General features: G+C 34.1%; 1 protein-coding gene across 1 annotated transcript in view; it reads left to right on the top strand.

Moving 5' to 3' along the window:
• The window catches only part of ANKS1B (ankyrin repeat and sterile alpha motif domain containing 1B), a 434,320-nt gene that overhangs the window by 45,742 nt on the left and 363,206 nt on the right, over positions 1-25,372 (top strand). Inside the window, exons 3-6 of the mRNA XM_085321288.1 lie at positions 2,189-2,345; positions 11,689-11,985; positions 18,550-18,625; positions 21,817-21,918. Of these exons, the coding sequence (XP_085177414.1) occupies positions 2,189-2,345; positions 11,689-11,985; positions 18,550-18,625; positions 21,817-21,918 (632 nt within the window). The remainder of the gene's footprint in view (positions 1-2,188; positions 2,346-11,688; positions 11,986-18,549; positions 18,626-21,816; positions 21,919-25,372) is intronic.

Raw genomic sequence — 25,372 nt, 5'->3', positions numbered from 1 at the left:
CTAGATGTGAACTTGTGTACAGCAGCAGATTACAGCAGCTTTTGAAAAGGTTATAATGCTCTGCTGTGACCTCTTACCCATACAGCAGGATATGTAGCAGTTCCTGACACACCAAAATTTATAAGTTGATTAGAAGTTTGTCTTACGAAAYTTCTGGGATTTTAATTTTTCCCATTTCACATTAGGTTGAACTTGAAATCTTCAAATTTTTTTGAAGAAAATAAGAAATAAAAGTGAGAACATGGGGCTCAGTGACCTAGCCAGTCATTTGTAGTGTTGTACACCATTGTTCAAGTCCCTCTTTGATCATTGCGTATGATGAATTCCTTCCTCATAGGTTATTCTAGAGTGGTTCTCTCTCCTTTTGAATCTATTCTACTTTATATAAGTAATTAAATTATATCTGGGGCAGGGATTTAAATCTCAATCTCCCCTCCCAAGTGAGTTGCCCAATTACTGGGCTAAGGACTCTCAGTCTTCTGTTCTCTCTAATTTATTTCTACAAAATGAAAAAGTTCTAAAGGAACACTGAAAAAGACCCACTCTAGAGGGGTATGATAGGTCAGAGCATTCTTTAAGGATGAAGGAGACCTAGGTTCTATTTTGCAGGTTGATTCTTGCAAACAGGGGATTGAAGTCTAAGTTTTCCAAATTCCTAATTAGTGTCCACTGTTCAGTCAACTGTTCTGGGGAATGGTGTGTCATGTTTTTTTCAGGATTTGACTTGAAACCCAATTCCAGATCTGGGAAAATTTTTCTGATAAAATCTGTAAAAATTGATGGATTCCTTTGAAACAATTAGATAKCATTATCTGACGGAAGAAAATTCTGAACTACTACTCCTGATAGTGGCTCTGTATCATTATCTACACATTTTAGTTATGGAGGGGTTTTTTGCTATTTTTTCCCACTTCGTTCAGGTTTTGTTTCCTGGGATTTATGTTCCTTTCAAACTACTTTAGAGCTCTAGCCTTCATTAGACTATCTACTGCAAAACCAACTGTTAAGACATGAGAAGCCTCTCAAACCTTATTGTACTACACAGCCTTTCTGAGAAGTCACTTTTCTGGATGTTTTTTACGTAGCAAAACTCTTTCACTAGTGCAGCTACCCTTTCTGGGTACATTTCTTGGTTGTTTTCATGTTATCTGACCTTGTCAGGAGTAGGCAAAGTCCAGCCTAAAGTCCCTCAACACTTAAATCACTCCAATCTCTCTATGGCTTCTTTTGGAGACAATTAGGAGTTTCTATTGAACTGGGTATATTCACTCTTCTTTGCCACATTTCTCCATCAGCAGGCAATTAAATAAGGTTCCATCAAAACTGAGGGAACAATTGCCTTAGTATCTACCTTCTAYCTTCAGTTCTACTCAAGGTCTTCATTTGCAGTCCTAATATAGGCTGCATTGAGCCCCTCCCTCTCTGCCTCCATTTTTTTTGAGCCAAATCAGTAAATAAAGAGCTAATGTTCCCATATTCAGCAAAAACATGCCTAGAATTGCCCACACTGTATCATAGATGCTATTAACTTAATAACTAATGAGACCTGACTTTGTCATACTGTGGGAAGACAAACTGAGAATAAGACAAAATTTACTTACTTTCTGATATACAAAAGAGAAGCAGTATTTCCATAGAAGGTAGTATATATCTAAKTAGATCATCATTAAGTTGTTTCTTCTAAAGGAATGTATTGAGACAGTACCATAAAATAGAAGAAAAATTATTACTTTTAAGCTTTACTTCAAGAGCTATGCCCATAAACCTACTCTTTTATCTTCCTGCYTCCTGAACTCAGCAAGTATGGTAACCGAGTACTTCTATGTTTAGTCCTTTGAATGTAAGTCTTGAGGGATGTGCATGTTGCCTTTTACTGGCCACTACCTTCAAAAAAGGTCCTGTGGCCAGATGATGCTGTTGAAAGGAACAGATTCAGAGAATGGATGACAATATTGTTGATGAGTATTCTTAAGAAGTAATCTTATTATTCCACCATTACAATTAAGAACATTTTGGCTATATTTTGCTATATATTGCATTTTTAGAAATGATTGCTATTAATCTTTACAGCAATTTCATTTAAATTACAGATTTGTTTTCTGCTATTGAGAGAAAAAAATTGGTAATTTATATATAACTTAATAAAATAATTTCCTGTCAATTTTTAGTTTTACTTCCTGTTTTCCAGGGATATAGTTCTCAAATTACTTCAGTATGAAGCATCAACTAATGTGGCAGATAATAAAGGTTATTTTCCTATTCACTTGGCTGCTTGGAGAGGCGATGTAGACATTGTGAAGATTCTCATCCATCATGGGCCGTCACACTCCAGAGTGAATGAACAGGTGAAACAATTAAAAGTATTTGTTTACATCATCAGAAAATAGCAGCATATATTCTTTAGGTCTGGTAAATTTGTAGCCAAATTGAAAAAATATATATTTTCCATGGTTCTAGTAATTTCTTCTCCAAGACTTAGAAAATCTTCCATAGTAAATGTGGGGGGGGGACTCTTCTGGAAGAGCACTGACCTAAAGGATATTATATTTAAGGAGTATCAAGAAACTTCTGTTTATTTCAAAAAAATCATATGAAGGCATACTCTAACTAATGCCCCATATATAGTAATGTAAATTTACATAAACGCTGTGTCTTTTTTTACTTTATTAGATATCAATTTCTTTGTGATAAAATTAATATTTTGGGTATATTTTGAGTATACTGTAAGTGAACAGCTGTGCTATTCATGAATGACAAAGTTGCATGAACTGGTGACCAAAAGTAAGTGCAGGATTCAGTTGCCCAGACACAGAAATACACCTTTTGAGATGCCATACTGTAACTGAGATATCTGCATGGGCCAGAAGGTATGACAGAGGATGTTTGGACCTTCCCTGTCCTTTTGCAGTGGCCACTAGACTCCAGGTAGGATTCCCTGTAGCATCTCAAATGGTAAATAACACTTGTGTTTAGACAAATCAATCGCACTCAGTCTCTACATTAGTGTAGCAGGAAGGCAGGAGCAGGTAGGAGAATAAGAAATGTTAGACCTAAACAGCAAACTCTAACCACTGTGAGAAACCTTTTTTTGAATAATCTATTTGATACTTGAAGTTACACACTTAGCTGTTGTAATCAATATGCCAACTATAATCTGAGGATCTTGTATTCTACTAATAGAAAACTGGAAGCTATGAAGAAACCTGAGAAAGATGGAGAAAGATGGATGGTGAGAAAGATGTTTCAGTAAGAGCAAAAAGAGAAAAGTAAATTCAAACCTACTTCTTCCCAATCCCACATATACCTCCAAATTTCTAGAGTATTCTCTAGCTTGATTAGCTGTGCTGCCCAGTCTCTATAGTTTGATCACTGGAGCAAATAAGCAGAAATAAGTCTGATTTTAAAGCTCACTGACTGAGAGAAGAAAGCTCTGGATTCTTGTCTTTTCCCTGCTAAATAGCAGTCTGCTCTCGAGATGATTATCCGTATGATGGACTGAGGGAAATGCTCTACTGATATAAAGCCTTCTGCTTCCGCATATCCTCAAGAAACATCAGAGTAGCATCTCACCCTAATACCTATACTACGTTTTTTTATATGTCTGTAGAGTTTCCTAAGGAGAGAAATAGCAGCATGGCATTTGCTTATTTGCTGACAGGGTCTAAGAGAGGCAGGCTCTACATACCTCTCTTAGCTGTCCTAGGAGCTGTGGAGCAGAAGCTACAGTTTATCAGAAAATCCAGACTTTTTTATTTCTTTTTTTCTGCTTTTTTTTTTTTTTTTTTTTTTTTTTTTTTTTTTTTTTGAGGAGTATAGTTGTGTAATATCCTGAAGTCAGACTTTTTTTTTTTTTTTCAGAGAGCTCACATTAATAATTTCTGTGATTTCAGTTTAAGAAAATAATTTTGTTCATTATTTAAAACTGTTAAAAGTAATTTGTAATATATCCTTGCTTTTCATGTATTTTATTAAAATTCTATATAAAGCAAATGCATCTAAAAACTTAAATAAGAGGAAGTAATATTAAACACCACAACAAACAAGTAAATTAGAAGCTCATGATACATAGTTGTRTATTATGTGAATTAATAAATATAATGTGGTATACTGTAAATTAATTACAATGCATTCTACACATCTAAAATGCAATTAGCTAACATCATCAGATCATATCTAGTATCTTAAGCTCTGAATGCCCCCTACTGTTCTCATTACATACAACTGAAAAAAAACGTAAAGAGACCAACAGTTAAATGGTAATTATTTTATGGGGTTGGTGAAATGAGGACTGGCAACTCTACACACAGAAAATGGTTACAGCATGATAAATGTGTAAGAATAATTATCATTGTTTAATAGAGGTGTCTTAGTTAACATGCTGGATGTATACTTAAAATTACAGAATATGGTGAATTTGTAAGCGTTTAAACTTCATGGATGAAGAATAATAAAAATGTAAGTTATAAAGTGAATGAAGGTGAAGTAATGAGAGATCAAATTTTGTTAGTAAATGAATAAAAAATGTAATGGAAGTGTATGCTGTAAAACTCAAAACTACTTACATATTTGTTTATGTAACAATATCTGGGTAGTACAAATATTTATTATGGCAACTCCCATCATAAAATTACATCAGCGATAACAAATCCTAATATATACAAAAGCAAAAGTTAATACACRGTAAATAAGTCACAGATAACTCAATATGAGTGCAAGAAAATAAAAATACAATGTTATACAAAAAGAGAAATAACACCAGGAATAAATATCAGGTTCAAAATATAGTTTTAATATATATTGAAGGAATATGAACAGTAAAAAAAATATGAAAATATGTGAACACTTTTGAAATTGCTAGATGTTGTTCCTCTCTGTTTTATGACTCTGCCTGTTTTTTTTCTGCAAAGAAAACATATTTTCCTTTATATTTTTGTACTATATATTTAATGTACTATAGAATTTTTCAGCGCATCAAACCATAATTGTCATAAAAAACACTCCACCTTTTTCACATTTCATTAATGCCTTATGACATTTTTTCTCAAATGTGAAGGAAAAGAGTTCTGGATACATTAATAATAGGTTAATACCTGACACCTAACATATTTATTGACTTCACTGAATCATCAAAATGAAGCATAGGCATTATATGCTTCTCTTAATGACACTTCAGGGACTTCCAGAAGTGCARATTCAGCTCCAAAGTAGACTGTAAAAACAATCGTTTTTATTTGATAATATTTTCTCTTCTTCAAATTAGAAAACAGGAGGATGAATTTCAGAATTTCTGGTGCAATTCTTTCTCCTTTTGAATACTCTTTTCCAGAAGAAAAAAAGTGTAATGGCAATCTCTTTGATTTGATCTGTTTTCAACAATATATTGAAGAAATCATTATTCAAGTAATAACAAAATTACAAAATTACTTTTCAAATTATATTTACACATAAGTAAAGGTATATTTCAATGGTAATTCAGCAGATTTCATCTGATTCCCACTGAATAATTTGTGAAAGAATTTAGCCCAATAACTTTCACAAACCCCTTTTTCTTTTTGGAAGAAATTTCACTGTATAAACTGAAGTATTCTGTAAATCAAGGAAAAATGGCATCTTTATGTGTCATTATAGTGTTGTATGGTAAAGATCTTCATTAGAAYATATTCTCTGTTTCATTAGGGATTAGAATAAAGAGGTATAAACTCCACTAAGAATGACAAAAAAGACAGGGAGCTGAGTAGTGTGCAGTAAAGAATTTCAGTATGAATTTATCATAGCTAAAGAAGAGAAATGTGGAGAAACATAGTAATGCTACAGGGATGGAGAAATACAATTAAGTTATTTGTATGTATTTCTCCTCTTACAACAGATATTTTTAGTTTAAGCAAAATATTTGCAGTTTTATTACATTACTGTTGCAAATTTGTGTGAACTACTTCTATCTCAAAATAGTTTGACTAAGTTATTTAAACATTGGACTTGACTGATTACTTGACCTGCTTTTATTGGCAATTGTCTATGATGTGCTTAAATTTTTATGTTCCTTTTTGATTCTGCATAAAGCCAAAATGCTCCTTAAAAAAAAAAAAAAAAATCTAATTTTAGCATTCGTGCTTCAATGGGCAGCTTTGACAGCCTTAGAAACCACATTCAGAATCTCATTCAGATACTGCTGAAAAAAGATCTTCTGTTCCTTAATACCTTCTTGTGTTTGGTTGTTCTCATTAAAATACTGCCTTTTCTTGGAAACATTATTTATGCAAATGCAATTCCTTTTAGAGATTGTAATTAAACCAATTCCCATTTCTGTATTAAAAACTATCAGGTATCTATATGCCAAAAAATAGACTTCTGTCAAATCAGCTTTAGATAGGTAGAGAATCTTGTTTTACAAGACCTCATGAGAGAGAAGTTTAAGCAGGAATGATAACTCAAAAAAAGCCAATAAAAATGGGAGAAACACATCCAATGAAAAATAGAGCTTCTTTTAAAGAGCTGATAGCTGTGAACTCTCAAGTTCCTAAATTTTCAAATGTAAATTTTGAATAATTTTTCAGCCTTGTACAATTATAGTTGGAGCAGAAAGAAAAAGAAAAAAAATGTCTGTTTTAAATGCTTTATTTTTAAACTCCAACTTGAAAATTTATATGTAAATGTTAGAGGTACATAAATTCTAGTTTCTATATGCTTGGTTTTGTGTTTTAAGGTGATATTTGATGAGGTAATTTATGGGCTTTAGATATCTTTCGTGACTTTCAAATTTGACAGGCCTATTGCTGAGGTGTGATAAGAAGAGGGATTCATTAGCCATTTTTCCATATAAAGTGTAAAATCTGTGTCCTCTATTGTACATTCCCTTTGAGGTAGGGTTTACAAAGTCACAATGTTGTACCCAAGAGTTCTTTTCAGGCTTCGTTGTGTTTAGAATTTTTATTATAAGATTGTTCAACCTTTGCCTTAGACATCCAGAAAAACAACTTGATTCCTGCTGTAATTTGATACAATGAAATACTCCTTGCTGAATCAGGCAGGCAAACTTGCTTTTTCTTCTTCAGAAGAATTAGTATATAATGGTGGAACTTCTTGGGCAAAAACAGGTGACCTGTTAAAATGGATGAAGTAAGACCATGTTGAAATCCTTCCTTTCTCTATAGTCCTGGCTATATTTTTTTTTCTTTTTTCCGTTATGTATTATTTTCAATAAAGACTTTGTCTTGTGCATCTTTTTTTCTCTATAGTAGACTGTTCCTGAGTATATTTATAGACAGATTTTTCAACTCTGTCCTTTCCAGCTCTGCCCTTTCATAACTTCAGTTCTTCTCTTTCATAGCTAAGGCAGTAGCTCAGAACTCCTCATAAAAACCTTCTTGTTCAGTTGCTTTATTTGGGGATTTTGTGAGAAAGAAAGGGTGTCTGCCTTTTGAAGTTCATCATCAAAATGCTTAGATAACAAAGGATTTGAATGCTCTTTGGAAAGATTTGCAAAATCACTACTTGATAGTCATTACTGCTTGTACAATATTTGCATGGACTTTTAAGAACTTTACAATTTGTTTAGCAAAAATAGAGGACCACAGAACTATGCAGTAAAAATCATAAATACCCCCACTGTTTATTGGAGRTTAGGCTTTGAAAGGACTTATATAGTATTCATGAGAGCCATTGGTTTCTTTAATCTGTCCTCTACCTCCTCACTATCAGATTGGCAAGCTATAATAATTGTCTGTATAGCATACTTGCTGATCTCTTCATTAATGAATAGACCTTCAGATATGATACAAAATTTCTGGTGGTATGCATTTTTAATAGCTAAATAATGCTGTATAGCCTGAGTTACTGACCATACTGACCATATGCAGTTCTTATAAGGCACAATTCAGTTTTACAATAACGGAAGTCTGAGTTCTGGCAGTATGTGGAAGATAAGTCTTAGTATCCATCTTGTAGTTTCTAACATGTAACGAGTAGCTGAATTTTCTAACAGCATTCTTAGTCCATTTCTTGGTTTTGGATATCAGATTTGGAAATATCTAATCACCCAATGTTAACTTACATACAGACRTTTATATTTTCATGGAAAGTAATCACCCAGTTAATGCATGAACTTTATGTACTCCAGAAGGAGCCTTTTACAATTAAGACCAAAAATTTGGCCAACAGTAATAAATAGTTGCTAAATTCTTCAGCAGTAATTTTCCCTATCTTCTAAATATGCTAAATATGTGTTCAAAATAATATGTTATTTTAGAGATATGAGGGCAAACGGTATCCTCAAATCAGACATATAGGTTAGCTTTGTCTGCACAATTTAGTCAAGTCTGTAGTAACAGCATTTTTGAGATCAACAAAATCACATAATTGCAAGTCTTAAAATACCAAGTTTTTTTGTCATCATATATCTGGGGTTTTTTTCTTTTTACTGTGTGTCTTCTATGAATAAATGTATTGAGGACAAAGTTCATAACAGTCACTGAGAAGTTCCTGTCCATCTTTTCATGAGAGATGAGAAAACGGTATTTTACCTAGTTTAGGAAATACACTGTTATAGCCTCCTACATTTTAAGAGATCTCACTGGGAAGCTTAAACCTATTCTATCTATCTACTAGGCATTCCTTCCTTTCCCAAATTTGAAGATGGCAGACTGTCAAAACCTACTTAAAAACTCTATCCTCTCTCCTCAGGAAAAAAGGCTTGTTTCCAACGCAATTTATTTTATGTAGGCACTACTAGATTGTCAAAGCATATAAATTAAAATTTTAGAGGGCATTTTAACAGGTTGTAGTTCTATCTTAAAAATTATAGTTAAAAATTATTGTTCATGAATGTAGTCAATATCTTTATATTTTAAGGAGAGAAGAATGTTGTATTATTAAGTCTTAATTAGGTAATACTGCTCAGCCCTGATATCACAAAATATATAATGGTTGTTCTGACTGCATATGCATTGATAATTTAATTAGTGTAATTGTCCATATTGGATTCTTCTATTTTACTTCAACAGTATCAAATTCTAAATTTCAAATTGGTTTGATTTATCGTAAGCTGAAATGTAGCTTTACTTTGACAAATACAAAGAAATAAACCATACAAAAATGTACAACAATATTCATTTGAAAATATTAATATTTTGTTCAGGTGATCGATGCTCTTTTGCTCAGCACTGTCTTAAAATACACCATTCTGTAAATAGGCTCCTGCATGAAAATTCATCTGGATATTTTTTATTTAGATGGAGTAAATTTCAGTTTACTACACAGCAACATGGATTTGAGCTGGTGGGTCTCCATGAATATATATCTCTAGTTGAAATTTTGGCCATTTGGTCCATTTTCAGAAAATGGCCATAGACAAGTTAAACTTTGTGTTTCTTAGAAAATTTAATCAGGTTATTTTTATATCTCAATATCAGAGTATTGGAATGAGATTCAAGATGCTTTATATATCAACCGTAAATGTTTGAAGAAAATTCAAATGTAAATATATATTTGATTGATAGGTTTATCTGTTTGATAATTGTATGTTAAATGTGCATTCTGCTATTTACCTCGCAGAATGTGGATATAGTTATACATCTAATTTCTGTGGAACTATTTCCATTGCATATGCAAATACCATAATTGCAAGTACAAATTACCATAATTGGCCATTTTATGTGCAATTATCTGATTTTCATATGTAATTGTGGTAATTGTACATGGAATTACACTGCAATTGACTATTCATTTCTATGCAGTTCTGTCCATGAAATATTGAAAATTTGTGCTTTTGTAAAGAAACTCTAATAAACTCTACAAATAAATTCTAATAAACTACGCTTATGATTTGGGGTATACACAGTATATAAAAATTGCTTTACCCTGTCTTGTATAAAAGATACATTAGAAGTCACTAGAGCACAGAAAGCATATCGCAGATCATTGACACAGAAAAACAGTATTGTGATAGTACATATTTTTTGCTGAATTTATGGTCTATGTAATAGAGCAATGTCTATGGTAGTGGACTGAATAATACACAATAATTCAATTACTCATCAGTTACACAATCATAGAAACACAGAATAGTTAGTGTTGGAAGGAACCCTTGGAGATTATCTTGAGATTATCTTGTCCAACCTGCCTGCTCAAGCTAGAGCGGGTTGTTTAGGACTGTGTCCAGCTGAGTTTTGCGTATCTCTAAGGACGGAGACTCCACAACCTCTCTGGACAACCTGTTCCAGTGTTCAAGCACCCCCAGAGTAAAGAAGTGTTTTCTTGTGTTGAAGTAGACATCAGGTAATGTCTGCCAGTGGATACTTCTCTCTTTTTCTTGGCTGTTCCTACTTTACAACCTGTTTCCTGCAGTTTAGCAGGAAACATATTGCGGTCACTGGGGTTCTCAAATTTATGTGGTGTTGCAGACACCTGAAGACTTTGTCTGCAACATTAGTTTATCTGAAATTAGTGATCTATGTCTTCTGTCTCTCAGGTTCACCTGAGTCATTTGAAATCACAAGATGAGAATAAAATGAGAGCAGTGTTATTAAAATCACAAAGCAGAGATTTAACTTCTTGATTATAAAATTAGAAACACAGTTACCAAAGAGAAAAACAGCACTCTTTCCTCCTTTCTAGATATTACTATGCTATATGGATTTTCTTACCCTAGCTACTTTTACATTTTCAAAACTGTTGCAAAATTTTATAAATCATAGAACAGAAGAAGCATTCAGTGAACGTACTTCTAAATTTAAATTATCTGGTCTATTTTAAGTCTTCATAGAGACTACAAAAAATATATTAATAATATAAATGGCAGACAGAATTCAGAGAGCTCTGTATAAATTATTTCTTCCTCTCTGCCTGAAATTATTCATGTATTTGGGATTGTAGGTGTCCAGGCAAAACTGGCAAAAACCAATGCTTCCTAAAGAAGTTATTGCTTATTCCTAAAATTTATTAGAAGCTGGTATATGGCTACATTTAACCCACCGAAATGTAGGAATTGTATTATATAGTCTTTGGGGAAAGACAAAGAACTTTTGGGTTTTTTTTAGTTTTATAAAGCAAGAACACATACAACCCACAGCATATTGGTATGCCTTAAAATCCACTTAAAATGTCTTCCTGGAGCTCTGGAAATATTACCTGCTTATGTGATAGATAAAGTTTTTCTAATATCTGCAGTCTAATATCTATTTTGCCTGCTCCCAAGGTCTGACGGTTGTTTTGATACTAACTTTTATAGTGATATAAGAAATTAGCCTAATGTTTGATACATTTTCATCTTACAGTTTTATTAATAAACTGCTATGTTTTAAAAACAATTGTACTGGCACAGGGTACTTAAATGTTTGGTTATTTCTAAGTGAAGGACCCTGCACTATGATTTCAGGAACAGCTTAATCAAGAAAGAGGTTACAGGTTTCAGCATATCATCAATGGCAGCAACATTTTTTGGTATGTATTGTAGCAAACGAATGGGGAACAATATCGACACACAGGGAACTGATCTGCTTGGTGGCCACAAAGTTGAGATATTACTGCATTATTAGTTTAAAAAAAAAAAAAGTGGAAAAATTCTGAAGCATTTAACATATTAACATATATTATATTGCATACCCTAGATTTGCAGTAATATCACGGAGGCAATTTAGAAGCAGAGCAGCTCTACTGTGTGATTAAACACACAATTTTGTTTTGTTTTAACAGAACAACGAAAATGAAACAGCATTGCATTGTGCAGCTCAATATGGTCATTCAGAAGTAGTTGCTGTTCTGTTAGAAGAGCTCACAGACCCTACAATAAGGAACAACAAACTAGAAACACCTCTCGATCTGGCAGCACTTTATGGGCGTCTGCGAGTCGTAAAAATGATCATCAAAGCATATCCGAAYCTGATGAACTGTAATACAAGGAAACACACACCTTTGCATCTCGCTGCACGTAATGGCCACAAAGCTGTTGTACAGGTGCTTCTGGAGGCTGGAATGGATGTCAGCTGCCAAGTTAGTGTGCATTTTCTTGCTGCCCTTCTTCCTTTCTTTCCTTGTATCGTTAGAATGTTTCAAATGAAAAAACTTCCTACATTTTTCTTTTAAAATACACTTAAAATGCCTTTGGTAGAAATGCTGCGAGGTGATATATTAAACAGATGTTTTTTACAACCTAAGTGATGTGTTCATCCAATGGATATTATATCTCAGGAAAGATCCAGGACTTTGAAGTTGAGTGTATATTTTAATGCTGTCTTGAGACATGTAGATGTAGATGCTCATATCAACAATTGGCTTTAATGAAGCTAAGCTGACTTACTAAAGCTGYGGTCCTTACTTAATTGGGCATGAAATGGGTATTCTAATAAATCTGGTGACCTCTGCCTAAACTTTGACTAAGATTTTAAACTATTTTAAGCTTTTAGTGTATGTTCACCAAACACCTTGGTATACATAATTCCTTTTTATATATAAAAATTACACCTGGATGCCTTGTACTGTACTATTGCAAAAGAGTGCAAAGTGGGGGAAGAAAAGAAAGGGAAGACTAAAAAAACTCAAGCAAAACAGAAAATRTGGACAATGCATTTCAAGATTAAAGATGCACACTGAATCACTTGAATGCCTTCAAAATGAAAATATGATAAAAATTATTTTGCTATTTTCATTAGCTCTGTATCTTCTAAGTTAGCATTGTTATTTGCTTCAAACTATTCCAAAGCAAAACACTTCTTAATGTGTTTTGCCTACTTTTGTATTTGTCTACTATTATGCTTGCATCTACAGCAGTAAGAATTTTAACTTTTTTTGGTAGCAAGTGAGGTGCTTGGAAAGGTTAATGCAAACCACTTTGTTTCAGCTATTGCATGCTATTGTTGCATCTTCAGTAAGAATAGTTTAATGCTAAAGCAACAAGCAACAGATGCTTATAATATATGTTTCTTAATGTATATTTTTTTTCTAAATTTCTTTTCTGTCTCCAGCAAGTGAATGGGGGGAAAGATGAAGGAAACAGAACTGATGTCTGAATTGATGCATAAGAAATAGAATAATTGAAGAAAAATAGTCTCTGTCATGGCAACTTACAAACTGATGGTTACATGAGGGTTGAATATTATACAATACTTTTATGAAATATGTTCTTCCTCTTATGTAATCTAGATAATTTTAGCACTACCCTGCCTCTTCCTAAGCCATTTCTATCTATAGTTATACCAAAGTTTTTTCATTGGTCTTTTAAATATATGGTGGCTGCAAATTTTGTACAATGATATATATCTTTTAAAGAAGAGATGAGAGATTTTCTTAGCAATTGAGGTGTTTGCCATATGCTCTAGAAGCCTAGGATTATTTTTCTTTTTTGTCCTTCTAAGTTGTTATATGTCATTAATATTGTTATTTTTTCTTAGTATTAGGCAGGGGATATATATATATATATATTTTTTTTTTCTTTGTACTAGGTCATCTTCTGTTTCTTCCATGTTTGTCTTGCATGCCATAAGGAAATAACTTATTTCCTCAGCAATATCCATTTTCTCCAGCAATATGTTCCTTTCATTCTGCATCTCAGCAAACTGCCAAGTTGACTCTGTACATATTGTTAACTTACTACTTCTATAACCTCTGAAAATTTATTTGTTAATGAGTGCTGTCAGCTCATTAAACTGAACAGAGCATACAATATCAGCCTGTTACTTAAAACTGAACTCAGCTGTTTTAATATTCATTCAGTTGCTCTGAATCACTGATTGGAAAAGAACAAGATAAAAAATATAATCCCATGTGTTAAATTAAATAGTGCACATTCATACATGTTAAATAAACTCAGCTTATCAGCAGTATAGAGCTCTCAGAATGCAGAAAGACAATTATAGATTATAGAAGCAGCTTATCTGCTATCATTCTCTGTAATTGTAAATATTTATTTGTTTAAATGCAAAGTTTACTTTAGCCATGTTATTTTTCTCTTCTGTACTCCCTAAGCATTTTTAATCATAACAAATAATTGGACTAATAATAGACAGTATATAATTTTTGATTGAATTAATCACACATTTTATTCATTTCCCAGGTCTATCCAATATTCTTCAATCTGAAATTATTTAGAAGTKGGCAATACAAATCTGCTTCATCCTTTATACTTTGAAGCGTTCATTTTAATTGAAACATATGAAAAATACACAGGTTTTGGTGAGTGGGCCCTTAGTATAAAATAAGATATTGCACAGTTTGGTGTGTTTCATGTGAAAAATAATTTTATAATTATGAAACTCTTCACAGCTTAACTCCTTCTGCCTATCCAACTTTTATCTAACCTCTTTGCCTTCCTGGTCTGTTTGACTAATGGTGGCAAATTCCACTCCTGGTCACCATAGTTCTGGAAAGAGCTAGGTCCCTTCCTTCTTGCTGTCACAGTGTATGCRGGATATTCTGTAAGTGAATCTCCAAAGCTACCATCCTGTCCTGCAGATCATCTCTGAAATTAAACCTATAGTAAACTGCTTRTTAATGAGGACTAGCCAGGTGACCTAATTACAAGTTCTTTCATATTTACGTAACGTTAAAAAGAYTTCTAATTAATAAAACTCTTAATATTGTACATGAGCCTGCAAATTATACACTTAGTTGATTTGTGTATCCTGGTGTTCCAACTGACAATGTCCTTCTATCCTGTTTGTTTTATACGTCCAGGTGTGACACTGTTCTACCTAGGGCATGGACCATTTTATATTACATGCCAGGCACAGTTTATTCTGTAATTCTCTATATTTGATATACAGAAAACTTAAGTCAGGGAATTGATATGTAGTCCATTGGTGCAAACTCAAGCAGACTATCTGACCATGTTCATGAAAAAATATTGGCATTTTTTACATTAAATGTCATTGTGTAAGAATTTCTAGATTTAATGGCAGTGTTTATTTTGCCAGTAAAATATGATCCCAAGCAATGATAACTTCAGGAAGTAAAACAGAATATTGTTTATAAATCCTCAATTTGCTTGCTGTAGTATAGACAACAGAAAAAAAAATATTAGCACATCTGTGCATTGTAAGCTAAAAATATTTACATGTATAACTCTAGCACTTTTAAAAATAATACAGACTACAGAAATTATTTGCAACTACATTTTTAATACTCCAGATTTATGTAGCGTGTTGTACTGAACCAGAACCACCCCCCTGAGATTTCTATCTTCAAGTAATAGTCCACATGTACCTTTACAAGGGGATATGTATCTACTCTGTCAGGCCTCCCATGATCTATTCACCCTGTTCATCAAAGCTCAGCATTTTCCCTATGTTAAATGGAGTTTGGTAATGGGACCTTCTGATAACAAGGAAATTTTTGCCTTCTGGACAGGTTTTTCTGAGGTCAGGAGGAACAGATCCAATCATTAGGYATTCACTATTACTGTAAAATCCTGCCTAGAACTTTTAAGATTTATGGTAGCATTCATCTTTGTGACATCTCATGCRGGATTGCACTTCTCCATTTTACTAGGCTTTCAATCTCTGTATTCCCACACTGATTTTCTTTCAGTTTTCTGGTAATGTTTTCTTGCTTAGTTAGATAATCACCTATACAGTAGACAGGTCAGTCCATAGATATATATTGTCTTTCAAATGTAAACCTCATTTCTAGAATATGGCATTTATTAGGATTGTCTAATAGCTTGGAGTTGTAAAGCAAAGACTGCCCAGAAACTCAGGGCAGTGCAGAATGCCTGTAAAGTATTTCAAAATCTTGTTCAGATATGATAGGAAATATCACCATATCATACACACCAACAAACAAGAAAGTGCAAAATGGCAAAACTGGCATTAGACACTGGATTCCTCTCCCAACACCATGAATTGCCTTTGTAGATGGCTTAAGTTTCTCTACTGAGTTCTACTGCTACTAAGTTTTTTAAAACTTCTACTTCTATTAAGTTTTTTACTACTTAAGTTTCTGTCTATCAGAGCTCTGGTTCATTGTTATAGAACTATCTTCTGGCTCTGGAGTTGCTCCGAGATAGACTTGTTTGCCTTAAACATAAAAAAGAAATGTTCTCTTCTCGTGTTAGTCATCATTGCATTTCTTAGGAGATGTATTCTTTGATCAAGGCAACTGGTACCTCCCTTTCCTCCAGTCTTTCAGCTTTGGGGAATTTTGATCAATATAAAGGACTGCTGCCAGTTCTGACAATTCTGCTTACAGGACCTTTTCCACATTTGACTGAGAAGTCTAATGGTCCTCTTCCTTGTCCTCAAAGGTTTTGATTCAGCATGCCAGAGCACTAATCCTCTTCAGCCTCAGATCACTCCACAGGAATGAATTCTAGATAGGTCTTGTCACTAAATTATATCTCCTTTTTGCCAATAAAAGATGTCCCTTCTTAGTGTTAATACAGAAGGATCTGTACAGCTTCAGTCAAGGTACATCTGGTTCCCATCTATGCACTCCATCCTCAAAGGGACTAAAATTTAGTGCTTAGGCCTATTATAACATTTGAACCTCTGTGGATTTCATCACCAGTCTATGCATCACATCACTAAGTATTATCTTGTATGAAGGAGACGTTCCTTTTCTCTAAAAACAGTAGGAGTTATATACATCATGATTGGTTGTCAATTTTGATGTTCTTCTCTGATAGGGTGCTATGCCAGGCATCTCCCCAATGTGGCTTCCAAATTTCACTTTCCTGTGAAAATAACAAATCTGTCTTTCCTACTGACAGGGAACTGTCTTTATGCGAGCAGTACCAGATCTATCAAATATTCTTGAGGCTTAATCATGTAAATGACTGACCAATCCAAAGGACCATCTTTTCCATAGAAATAGCAAAGAGGATAATAGGCTATGTAAAAGCCTGTTATGATATTGCTGAAGTCAAGCCTTTTTCAGTAATCAGACCTCTAGCTAGCTGTGGCTTTTTGGAGAACTGTTTCATTCCCAGTGATTGCTGAGCAGGACCTGAAACTCTGTGTGTGTACCTCTGTGGTTACACTGCGCCATTTCAGAGTCATCCCGTGTTAATACGGGTCACAGTGAATAACTCCTGTAGATATGATTTGAGTAAAAGATTCTGAAACCATCTCCAAATACATCTGAATATTATTCTTGTTCAGAATCACTGGCTGTGAATGTCCATATGAATTGCTTCTGAATATTGAAAGAGATATTGTTTTGAGATATATATTTCATAGTATATTCTCTTACTGACATCCTTCTGCTCCGCATTAGAATGTTGGCATAGCTGATGTGCTGGATGTAAGTGACGCTGGGCACACCTGTGCCCATGTGCTAAGTGTGAGGAAAGATGAAAAGTGAGCATCCTTGTTATGGACATAACAAAGAACGTTCAGGCTCAATCAGTCATATATACGCACCTACAGTGTGCTCACATCCCATCTCAAGATCTCACCCTATTTCTAAATAGGAAGGAACCTTTGCCTCTCTGTAACACTGGTGCATTCTGATACAACACAAAATAATGAACTACTATGTTATTTAGAGTAAAAATATTTTTTTCTCTTGGAAGTCTTTCCACCATAGCACGAATGACACTGATGCATTTGGATAGAAACGCATAATAATTCAACCAGTAAACCCTTTAACAGCTGCCCAAAAATCAGAAACACTCAAAATCTAAATTATTACCCTAAAGAAGAAGAAGAGCCAGAGATTCACTGAGTGATTAGATTTAACTATTGCTAATACTATTATTTTGAATGCATTCTCTTCAGATTCTTCAATAACAGTTAATAGTATAAAATACTTTAAAGAATAGCTTTTTAAGAGAGGTAGTTTGTTTTCAGAACTGTCAATTTTATTTGACTGCAATTCCCACTGACTTCACAAACAATTTTGCATCACAGAAATCTACAAAAACAGGTTCACAGACATCTAAGGCAGGATTTAAATGATCTAAACATAGACATGTAATGCTGCTGAAGACACCTTAGGGCATTCAAGACATCTGCATGGGGCAGATATAATGCAGATGAAATGGAACATCAGCTGGAACATCAACTGGAGGCCAGGTGGGATATCTCAGGGCATCTCTCACAGTGCAACTGAATCGAACCCCTAGGACCTGATCCAATTTTAGATTGAAAGATCTAATAGATGTTTCCATGTAAGCTTGCTGTATGTGCTGAGCAGCTCTTTATGTTCCACTGGCTGTATTGACTAGCTCTTCACTGACTATAATAGGAGCCTGGAAATCTTACTCAAGTGGAGATATCTTAATCAGGAGTTGTATTACACCCCTACCATATTTTCTTATATTGTTACTAACTTTTATGGTGGGACTGACAGCAATTATGTTGCTATCCTAGATAAAGRAATTATTTTAGAGGAATATTTGTTCTTCTTCAATGTTTTTTAAATGTAGACAAAATAAAAAAGGAACATTTTTTTCACCCTAACTGCATTATTTTCAAAAATATTCTTTGGCATTTTAGATTTGTATTTTAAATGTCACAATATGTTTTTTTGTTTTTTTTTTTTTTCCTAGAAAGAAAATGGAGTTTTTTTTTTTTTTTTTTTTTTTTTTTTTTTTTTTTTTTTTTTTTTTTTTTTTCCTAGACAGAAAAAGGGAGTGCACTGCATGAAGCAGCCCTATTTGGAAAGGTGGAAGTAGTACGCATTTTGCTTGAAACAGGTAAATCCAACTTCCAGGAAATGCTGAACAAATATGCTTAATATTGCTGATCTGATATTTGTCTCCTCAAGTTTTGGTCATATAAATTACAATTATCTTTTTCAGCTTTTGCAAATCTAATCACATGTACCTCTACTTAAGAGAATGTTCTTCTAGAATAAGAAATTACTATACACAAAGAGAACAAAAGGAACATTTTCACTTATGATTGAGAAATTTCATATATGACTCAGTGTATGGCAAGCTTGATACAAATTTGAGAATAAAATGGCTACATAAAATTTTGTTGTTCACACTGAAATACAAGCAAGAATATTTAGGTTCAGCATAGAAAAAAAATATATTATTCACCCATTTCTTTTTTTCTTTCATTCTTTGGARCCATTGGTGGTCTGTGTGATCTCCAGGTTATACAGCAGTACAGTCACTTGTCACTCTGCCTGAACTGACCTGTGCTGCCTATGGGCTTTGTTCCCAAAAGTGTTTGGTAACTTTGTGAAGCAAAGGTTGATCATATGTCATCACTTAGAAGTGACAGTGTTATTAYGTTATGGAGATTCCATGTACTCTTAACTCTTCATTTCCTGTTCTCTGAACACTAATTTTTASTCATTCCACCATGTATTAAAAAGAGATGAGATACCACTGTGCAGTGCATTTTATTAACGCAAGATTTGTAGGATTTAATTTCCATTAAAAAAAAAAAAATCAGTACACCCATGTACCAATGCCTAGTTCTCCCGCTCCACTGCTATCAGCTATCAGACCAAGGTCATCCAAGCTACAGGATGCACTGATTACATGTTCAACCCTTTGGTGTTCTAGTAATATTATACATTCCTGCATAACATGTTCATCAGAGCTCAATTATTTTCTCCTCTGTTCTTCTCCTTGGTGAAAGAGGTATGAGACATGTGGGTTGATGAGTGGGATAAGATGAAGAAATAGTCTAAGGGGAATTTGCCAGAACATGTTTTGAAAAGTAGATAGAACAATGATGTGGTGCACCATGAGAGAAGGGATCATCCAACAGTTCCAATAGGAAGATTTTAGATCTTCATGCACTTCAGAACTTTTCCTATAACTTTCCTTTGGTTACTCAGCAGGGGTATGTGTATTCTAAAAGATATATTTGTATATACCCCTGTATATTTATGTGTATATTCACCCCTGTTGTTCTGTCTGCATGCACACCCTGGATGTTCTTATTCTGAGATTAAAGTGACCTAATTTAAATGTCTTCCAACATGATATAAACTAAGGCAGAAGTTTATTTGTTTGATCTAGAGGCCAGAAGATTATCTTCACATTTATTTCCTTCCCTTGAGCTATTCCTTCACCTGAGCTACTTCTAACAAACATACCATCCTGTTTATTCTCCATTTCCCAGATAAACGTAGAGGGACTAGGAGGAAAAGGGAAGGCACCAGGTCTCTGAGAGTTGCATTTTTATTGACAGGGAAAGAGAACAGGCATACGGAATCCATCTACAACATAAGGGTTCAGAATTTTTGCAAGTAAATTATTCATCTAAAAAACTGTTTTAGATAAAGGAGAAAATCAGTGAAGATATGCAGAAATAACTTCTCACTGATCTTCATTATCAGTGTTTGTTGGTAGGTGGAGTGCAAAAGAAAGTATATCCCACTCATAGCTCCTTACCTGAATCTGAGCTGGTATGTACCTGATGTAATATCTACTTTCAGAAAGAAAGTCCTTCCAAGATGCTTTCCTTTTTGGAAGGACAAGGAGGAGGCAGAAAGGGGTCATCACATGCACTCAAAAAGGCAGAACTCTTATACTAATTCACCTGAAAGAGGACAGAATGGAGAACACAGAAAGCTAGGAAGCACTTAGACCACAGRTTACTAATACTTCTCACAGATCAGTACGCATTGTAGCCTCTGTCAGATCACAGTTGTACTACATGGTGGAGTAGAGCCTTCACCCTGAAATCCTTCAGCCTCAAATTCTCTGCAACATTCCCCACATGCTCTCTGTCTTTCATCTGTCAATCCTTGTTTTCTCTAATTCTGCTTCAGAAAAGACTCAGATGTTATGAATGAACTAAGTAGTGCAAAGGAAATAAAGGTGTAAGTTGGTGTCTCTGGCTTCTGAAAATCAGCTGCCACAGTTAATTACACTAGCAGTTTTTTTGGCTCTATTTTCAGTGAGAAAACAAGTACCTCTTTTGCACAAAACAAACTAGGAAACTCTTGATCAGGCTAGGAAATAGCAAGAACTGCAGCCATTTCTGGTGAGCAGAGAAATCCTTTCATACTTCCAGAATGTCTTCTTAAGTCCTGCTCCCTTTGATTTCTTCTATTCAGTTTCCCCAGAAAAATCTAATTCTGTTTGTTAGGATCCTTCATGCCTCTACCATTTTTGAGTATACATCTGAAGTTAAAAAAAAAACAAAAACAAAAACAAAAACAAACCACCTTCATTCTAATTCTATAAGGCACACGTTCCAAAGTAGCCCCTCCTAAGTAAAGATGGAGGTGCAAGCAGGATTATGTGCAATACATGTTCTCTGACACCTACCCAGGATAAGGCTCCAACTTACATATATAGGTTTTTGTTCACAGTTTGAACCTAACAATTTTATCAACAGTTTGAACAGTTTGTGTGATCCTCTAGCTGTTCTTACAGCCTTTTTATTACATATGGATATTTCAATCTCTTTGGAGTATGAATTTGGAACATGTTACCATGAAGTACAAAACTAAGGTTAATAACTTTTTCAGTATTGCTTCCAACACACCTATTGACACTATGCACTAGGTGTGATAAATATCAAATGAGTCAGAGTAGTTTAGAGGGAACTAGAATGTAGGCATGTAAAACAAACATTCAGAKAAAATCTTGATTTTATAAAACATTCTTTTTGGAAAGGATGTTTCCTAGGAGCAATCTGTTAAAATAATCCCAAATTTTGTTCAGGAAGCTTACTTSTATTCCCTTGAGTTACAGAAACATAAAAAAAAATCCATGTTAGCATACGAATTTTAGACTACCCAAGCTCTGAACAGAAATGGATGTTGCATTTCAACTATAGCAAAGCTGWTACTCTGCTACAGTTGTAAAACTGCTTGCATTCAAATTACAAGATAAACAAGTCTGATATACTGCATTTATAATAAAAAACATCTGAGGTAAAAAATTTCACCACAAGTCATTTTCTGTTTCAGGAATTGATACCAACATAAAGGACAGTTTGGGCAGAACGGTCCTAGATATCCTTAAAGAACATCCATCTCAGCAGTCACTCCAAATTGCTGCTCTGCTTCAAGGTAAGTTATATTCAGTCATACATTTATTAGAGACAAATCAGCATATCATTTGGGAAAACCAAGATATATAGTATTTTCTGCTCTTAAAATATTTCATTATTCAAGATAGAAGTCTTTTGAATTAAAAGGATGTAACTGTTGTTTGCTAGATACACAAAATTGACTGGTTGAATGTCTGCATTTCAGAGTTAACGCTTTCCTTTTTCTGACAATAGACATTAGTGTGATGTGTCCCTTATAATTACTTTTTGTACATTCTTCATTATAAAATAATGCATTGTAATATCTTACTGCAATTCCATTCAGTTATAATGGTAAAGTACAGCTGAAAAATCTCATCAGTTCATAAATAACCACTATAACTGAAAGATAATGAAAAATTTACAAAATATTTCATTATATTTTTCTGGTTTTCTGTAAATTTAAGGAAAAAATAGGCAATAACTCTTGTCATTGTACCAGAAATAATATAATTTTGTTGTGCAAACGTTTGTGTGTCTCATTTCTCATACTAGTTTCATGGCGTAAGACTGATGAAACTCCATTATTTACTTCAATTTTATACTCTAGAAGATGGTGACAAAGTGGTGAAACATGAGCTAGTCCATAATTTAGTGTTATATARCATTCCTTCTCTGTATGCAATTTGTTATTTTGCAATTTTCAGATTAGTCTTTCATTAGCTGTGATTGATGGAGTTCATTGCAGGTATTGCTGCATCTCTACCTGCGTTAATTCTTCCTATCTTTAAATCAATGATTTTAGTCAATTCAGGGCAGTTCTACAGATATGCCAGCTGATGCTTCAGTCCCCTCTACACCTATATTTCCTCCTTAAAGGAGATCACAAGGTGGTCTCATTCCATTTATTAACCAGCAATATATAACATATATAATAGCTGCTTTAATATGCATTTMTTGTATCACATACAATATATATAATACTATATAACAATAAYATATTATAATAATATAATTATATATTATAAGCATACATTGTTTGTTTTAATGAACTAGCTTACCATGTGGTCCAGATCCTAGAGTCAGCTGCATCCCAGATAACTGGCAGAAATGGGCATCAAAAAGTAGGGAGCAAGATATAGGTGAGGGAGGTAGGACTGTCCTCTGTCAGCAGAGCGGAGCTCTCAATTTGACTCACACAAGCTACTGAATTTTCAGCCTCTTTGTCCTCACTAAGCTGCAGCAGGAACACAGCACTCTGTAGCAGAAAAGAGGGGTATGACCATRCTGAAACTGCCATAGTGGCAGGAAAAGGGTCAGTCAGAGCTACCCCTTTTTTAGGCATCAAAATCAACTATACTTTGGCTATAAATCCAAGCTTCATTATAGTGTTCCATTGCCAACTGAATGACTTGTCATTTTAGTATTTCTGCATTGTTCCGTCTTCTCTTTAGCCTGATATCTTCTCTTTAGCCTGCAGTCTCAACCCCGTTGATTAACAAAGTTTCTTTTCACCCATTCCTAGTGTCATTTTGATAGGTCAATATCTGTCCTTAATTTTTACCACATACACAATTTAAAGACATTTTGGTGCTTTGACATGCAATCTTTTTAATAACAGTACCTTCAAAGTATAAAGAAGGCTTCAGCTGATATTAGTGTGAGACAACTGTGCCTATAACAAACAGCTGATTATTTTTGCTCTGACTGCCTTATAGTCAGAAATGATGTGTAGGGATGAAAAATATTTACAAACATGTCATTTTGTGCCTTGGGAAAACATGAGGAGCCCCTTCAAAGCTCTTCTGTCGAACCTGTCTGAGATTCTTTTATATCAGCAGAGAGTTCACTAAAGTTTTAACCATCAAAATTGTGAACTGTGAGATAAAATTGAGAAATAAAAGTATGAGTGGCAGAATTCTATACTAGCATTACAGATTATACCCTCACTTTTAAAAATTAAATGAGTATATTCTGCTTGAAGTATGAGCATTTAGCTATTGTAGCTGAAAGATTAGCAAAACATTGGGATTTGGGGAAACTCAAATATACTGTAGTTGAGTTCTACTTCATTGGGTAATTAACTCTAAGCAAGAAAGGGCAATTGCTAAGAAAGAATTAATGCTGTTAATGCTCCTCTCTCCAGTTGCTCTCTAAGGCAGCTTACAGTGGAACATTCATGCAGACTTACAGGAAAAGGAAATGAAATGAATGGTATCAGTCAATCACTTGCTGGATTTTGCAAGAGTTTCTTCCTAATTTTTTTCCCCTGTGGCAGACACAATGGAATTGAATTGATTCTTTCACCTTGTTGCCAGGCTAGTTTAAGATTTTGTCCACTAGCATTCTTATTAATTATTACCATTTCCCCCTCATGTTGTTATAAAACCTAATAACCTTAGTTAGGTCCCAGAGTGTCACTGTACAGTATGTACTACTAACACAGAGCAAAGTATTTGTCCCAGATCCATACCTTTAGCTTTCTAAATATGAAACAAAAGCTGAAAGATGCATCTAAACAGATTGGCAGAAATGAACAAGGAAATAATGTGACTATTATTACTTCTCAGTCTGATAAGTAGTATTCTATCCTGTAAATAGAGGGGTAACAGAATTGTAAGCGGAGTTCTGGGGGAGAATAATGAGTTGGTTTTGAGGATATTGTGACCCCTTTGAAAGAAAAGAAAGAAGGAACTAATTTACTTCTTTGGAAGCAGTTCATGGAGGCAGTAATATCAAAGCTGTTCAGCTGATTCTAAAACCTACAGGACTGTCAGTCTTGGTTGAATAATGGAGAACTCTGTTATCTTCAGTAACATAATGGTAATCCTGCACGGCCTTCAGAATTTGAGAATTCTGGGTAGAAGTTTCTATTGTGTTCTGCCTTTATTTAAGAATATTTACAAAACTACTTTTGAGAGCTTATAGGTTAAAAAGAAACAGAAACTTTTGCCAGTGAGATTTTGGAAGTGATACTACTGTTTCTGTGATCTTTACATCCTTTTCCATCATCCTGAGAAAATAGTAATTGAAGTTCTTGCGATAATATTTTTGTGTGCATGTTTGAAAGCCTGCCAAATTTTTGGAGAAGTTGGGCCATTATCTGCTAGAAAGAAAGGAAAAAAAAATGATGAGATCACTTTAAAGAGCAATCTGAAAAAGGCTGAGTAAATGCTATGTCAGCTGCATTTTTTTTACTGTCTGTTAATTCTAGCCAGAATTATTAAAAATGACAATTCAAGTTTTAATTCTTTGTCTTTTATGTATCCTCCATCATTTTCTGTGTTTTGCTTAGGTCTGAATGATATTGAACTTGGTTTAAAATACTTATTACAATTTAGATTCATTATATGATAATGAAGAAATGGCTGTCTAGGCATTGTGTACTCAAAGAGCAGAGAATTAGAATACTGTGCCAAGTAAAGCTAGTTTTACTGGACATATTTCTTGGATGTAGTGAAATGACAGCATTCAGTGCTCAAGCAGTATTGGCA

Source organism: Rhea americana, unplaced genomic scaffold (assembly GCF_003343005.1).
Source record: "Rhea americana isolate MKP2758 unplaced genomic scaffold, rheAme1 scaffold_69, whole genome shotgun sequence".
Lineage (NCBI taxonomy): Eukaryota > Metazoa > Chordata > Aves > Rheiformes > Rheidae > Rhea > Rhea americana.
This window is presented reverse-complemented; position numbering and strand designations above follow the sequence as displayed.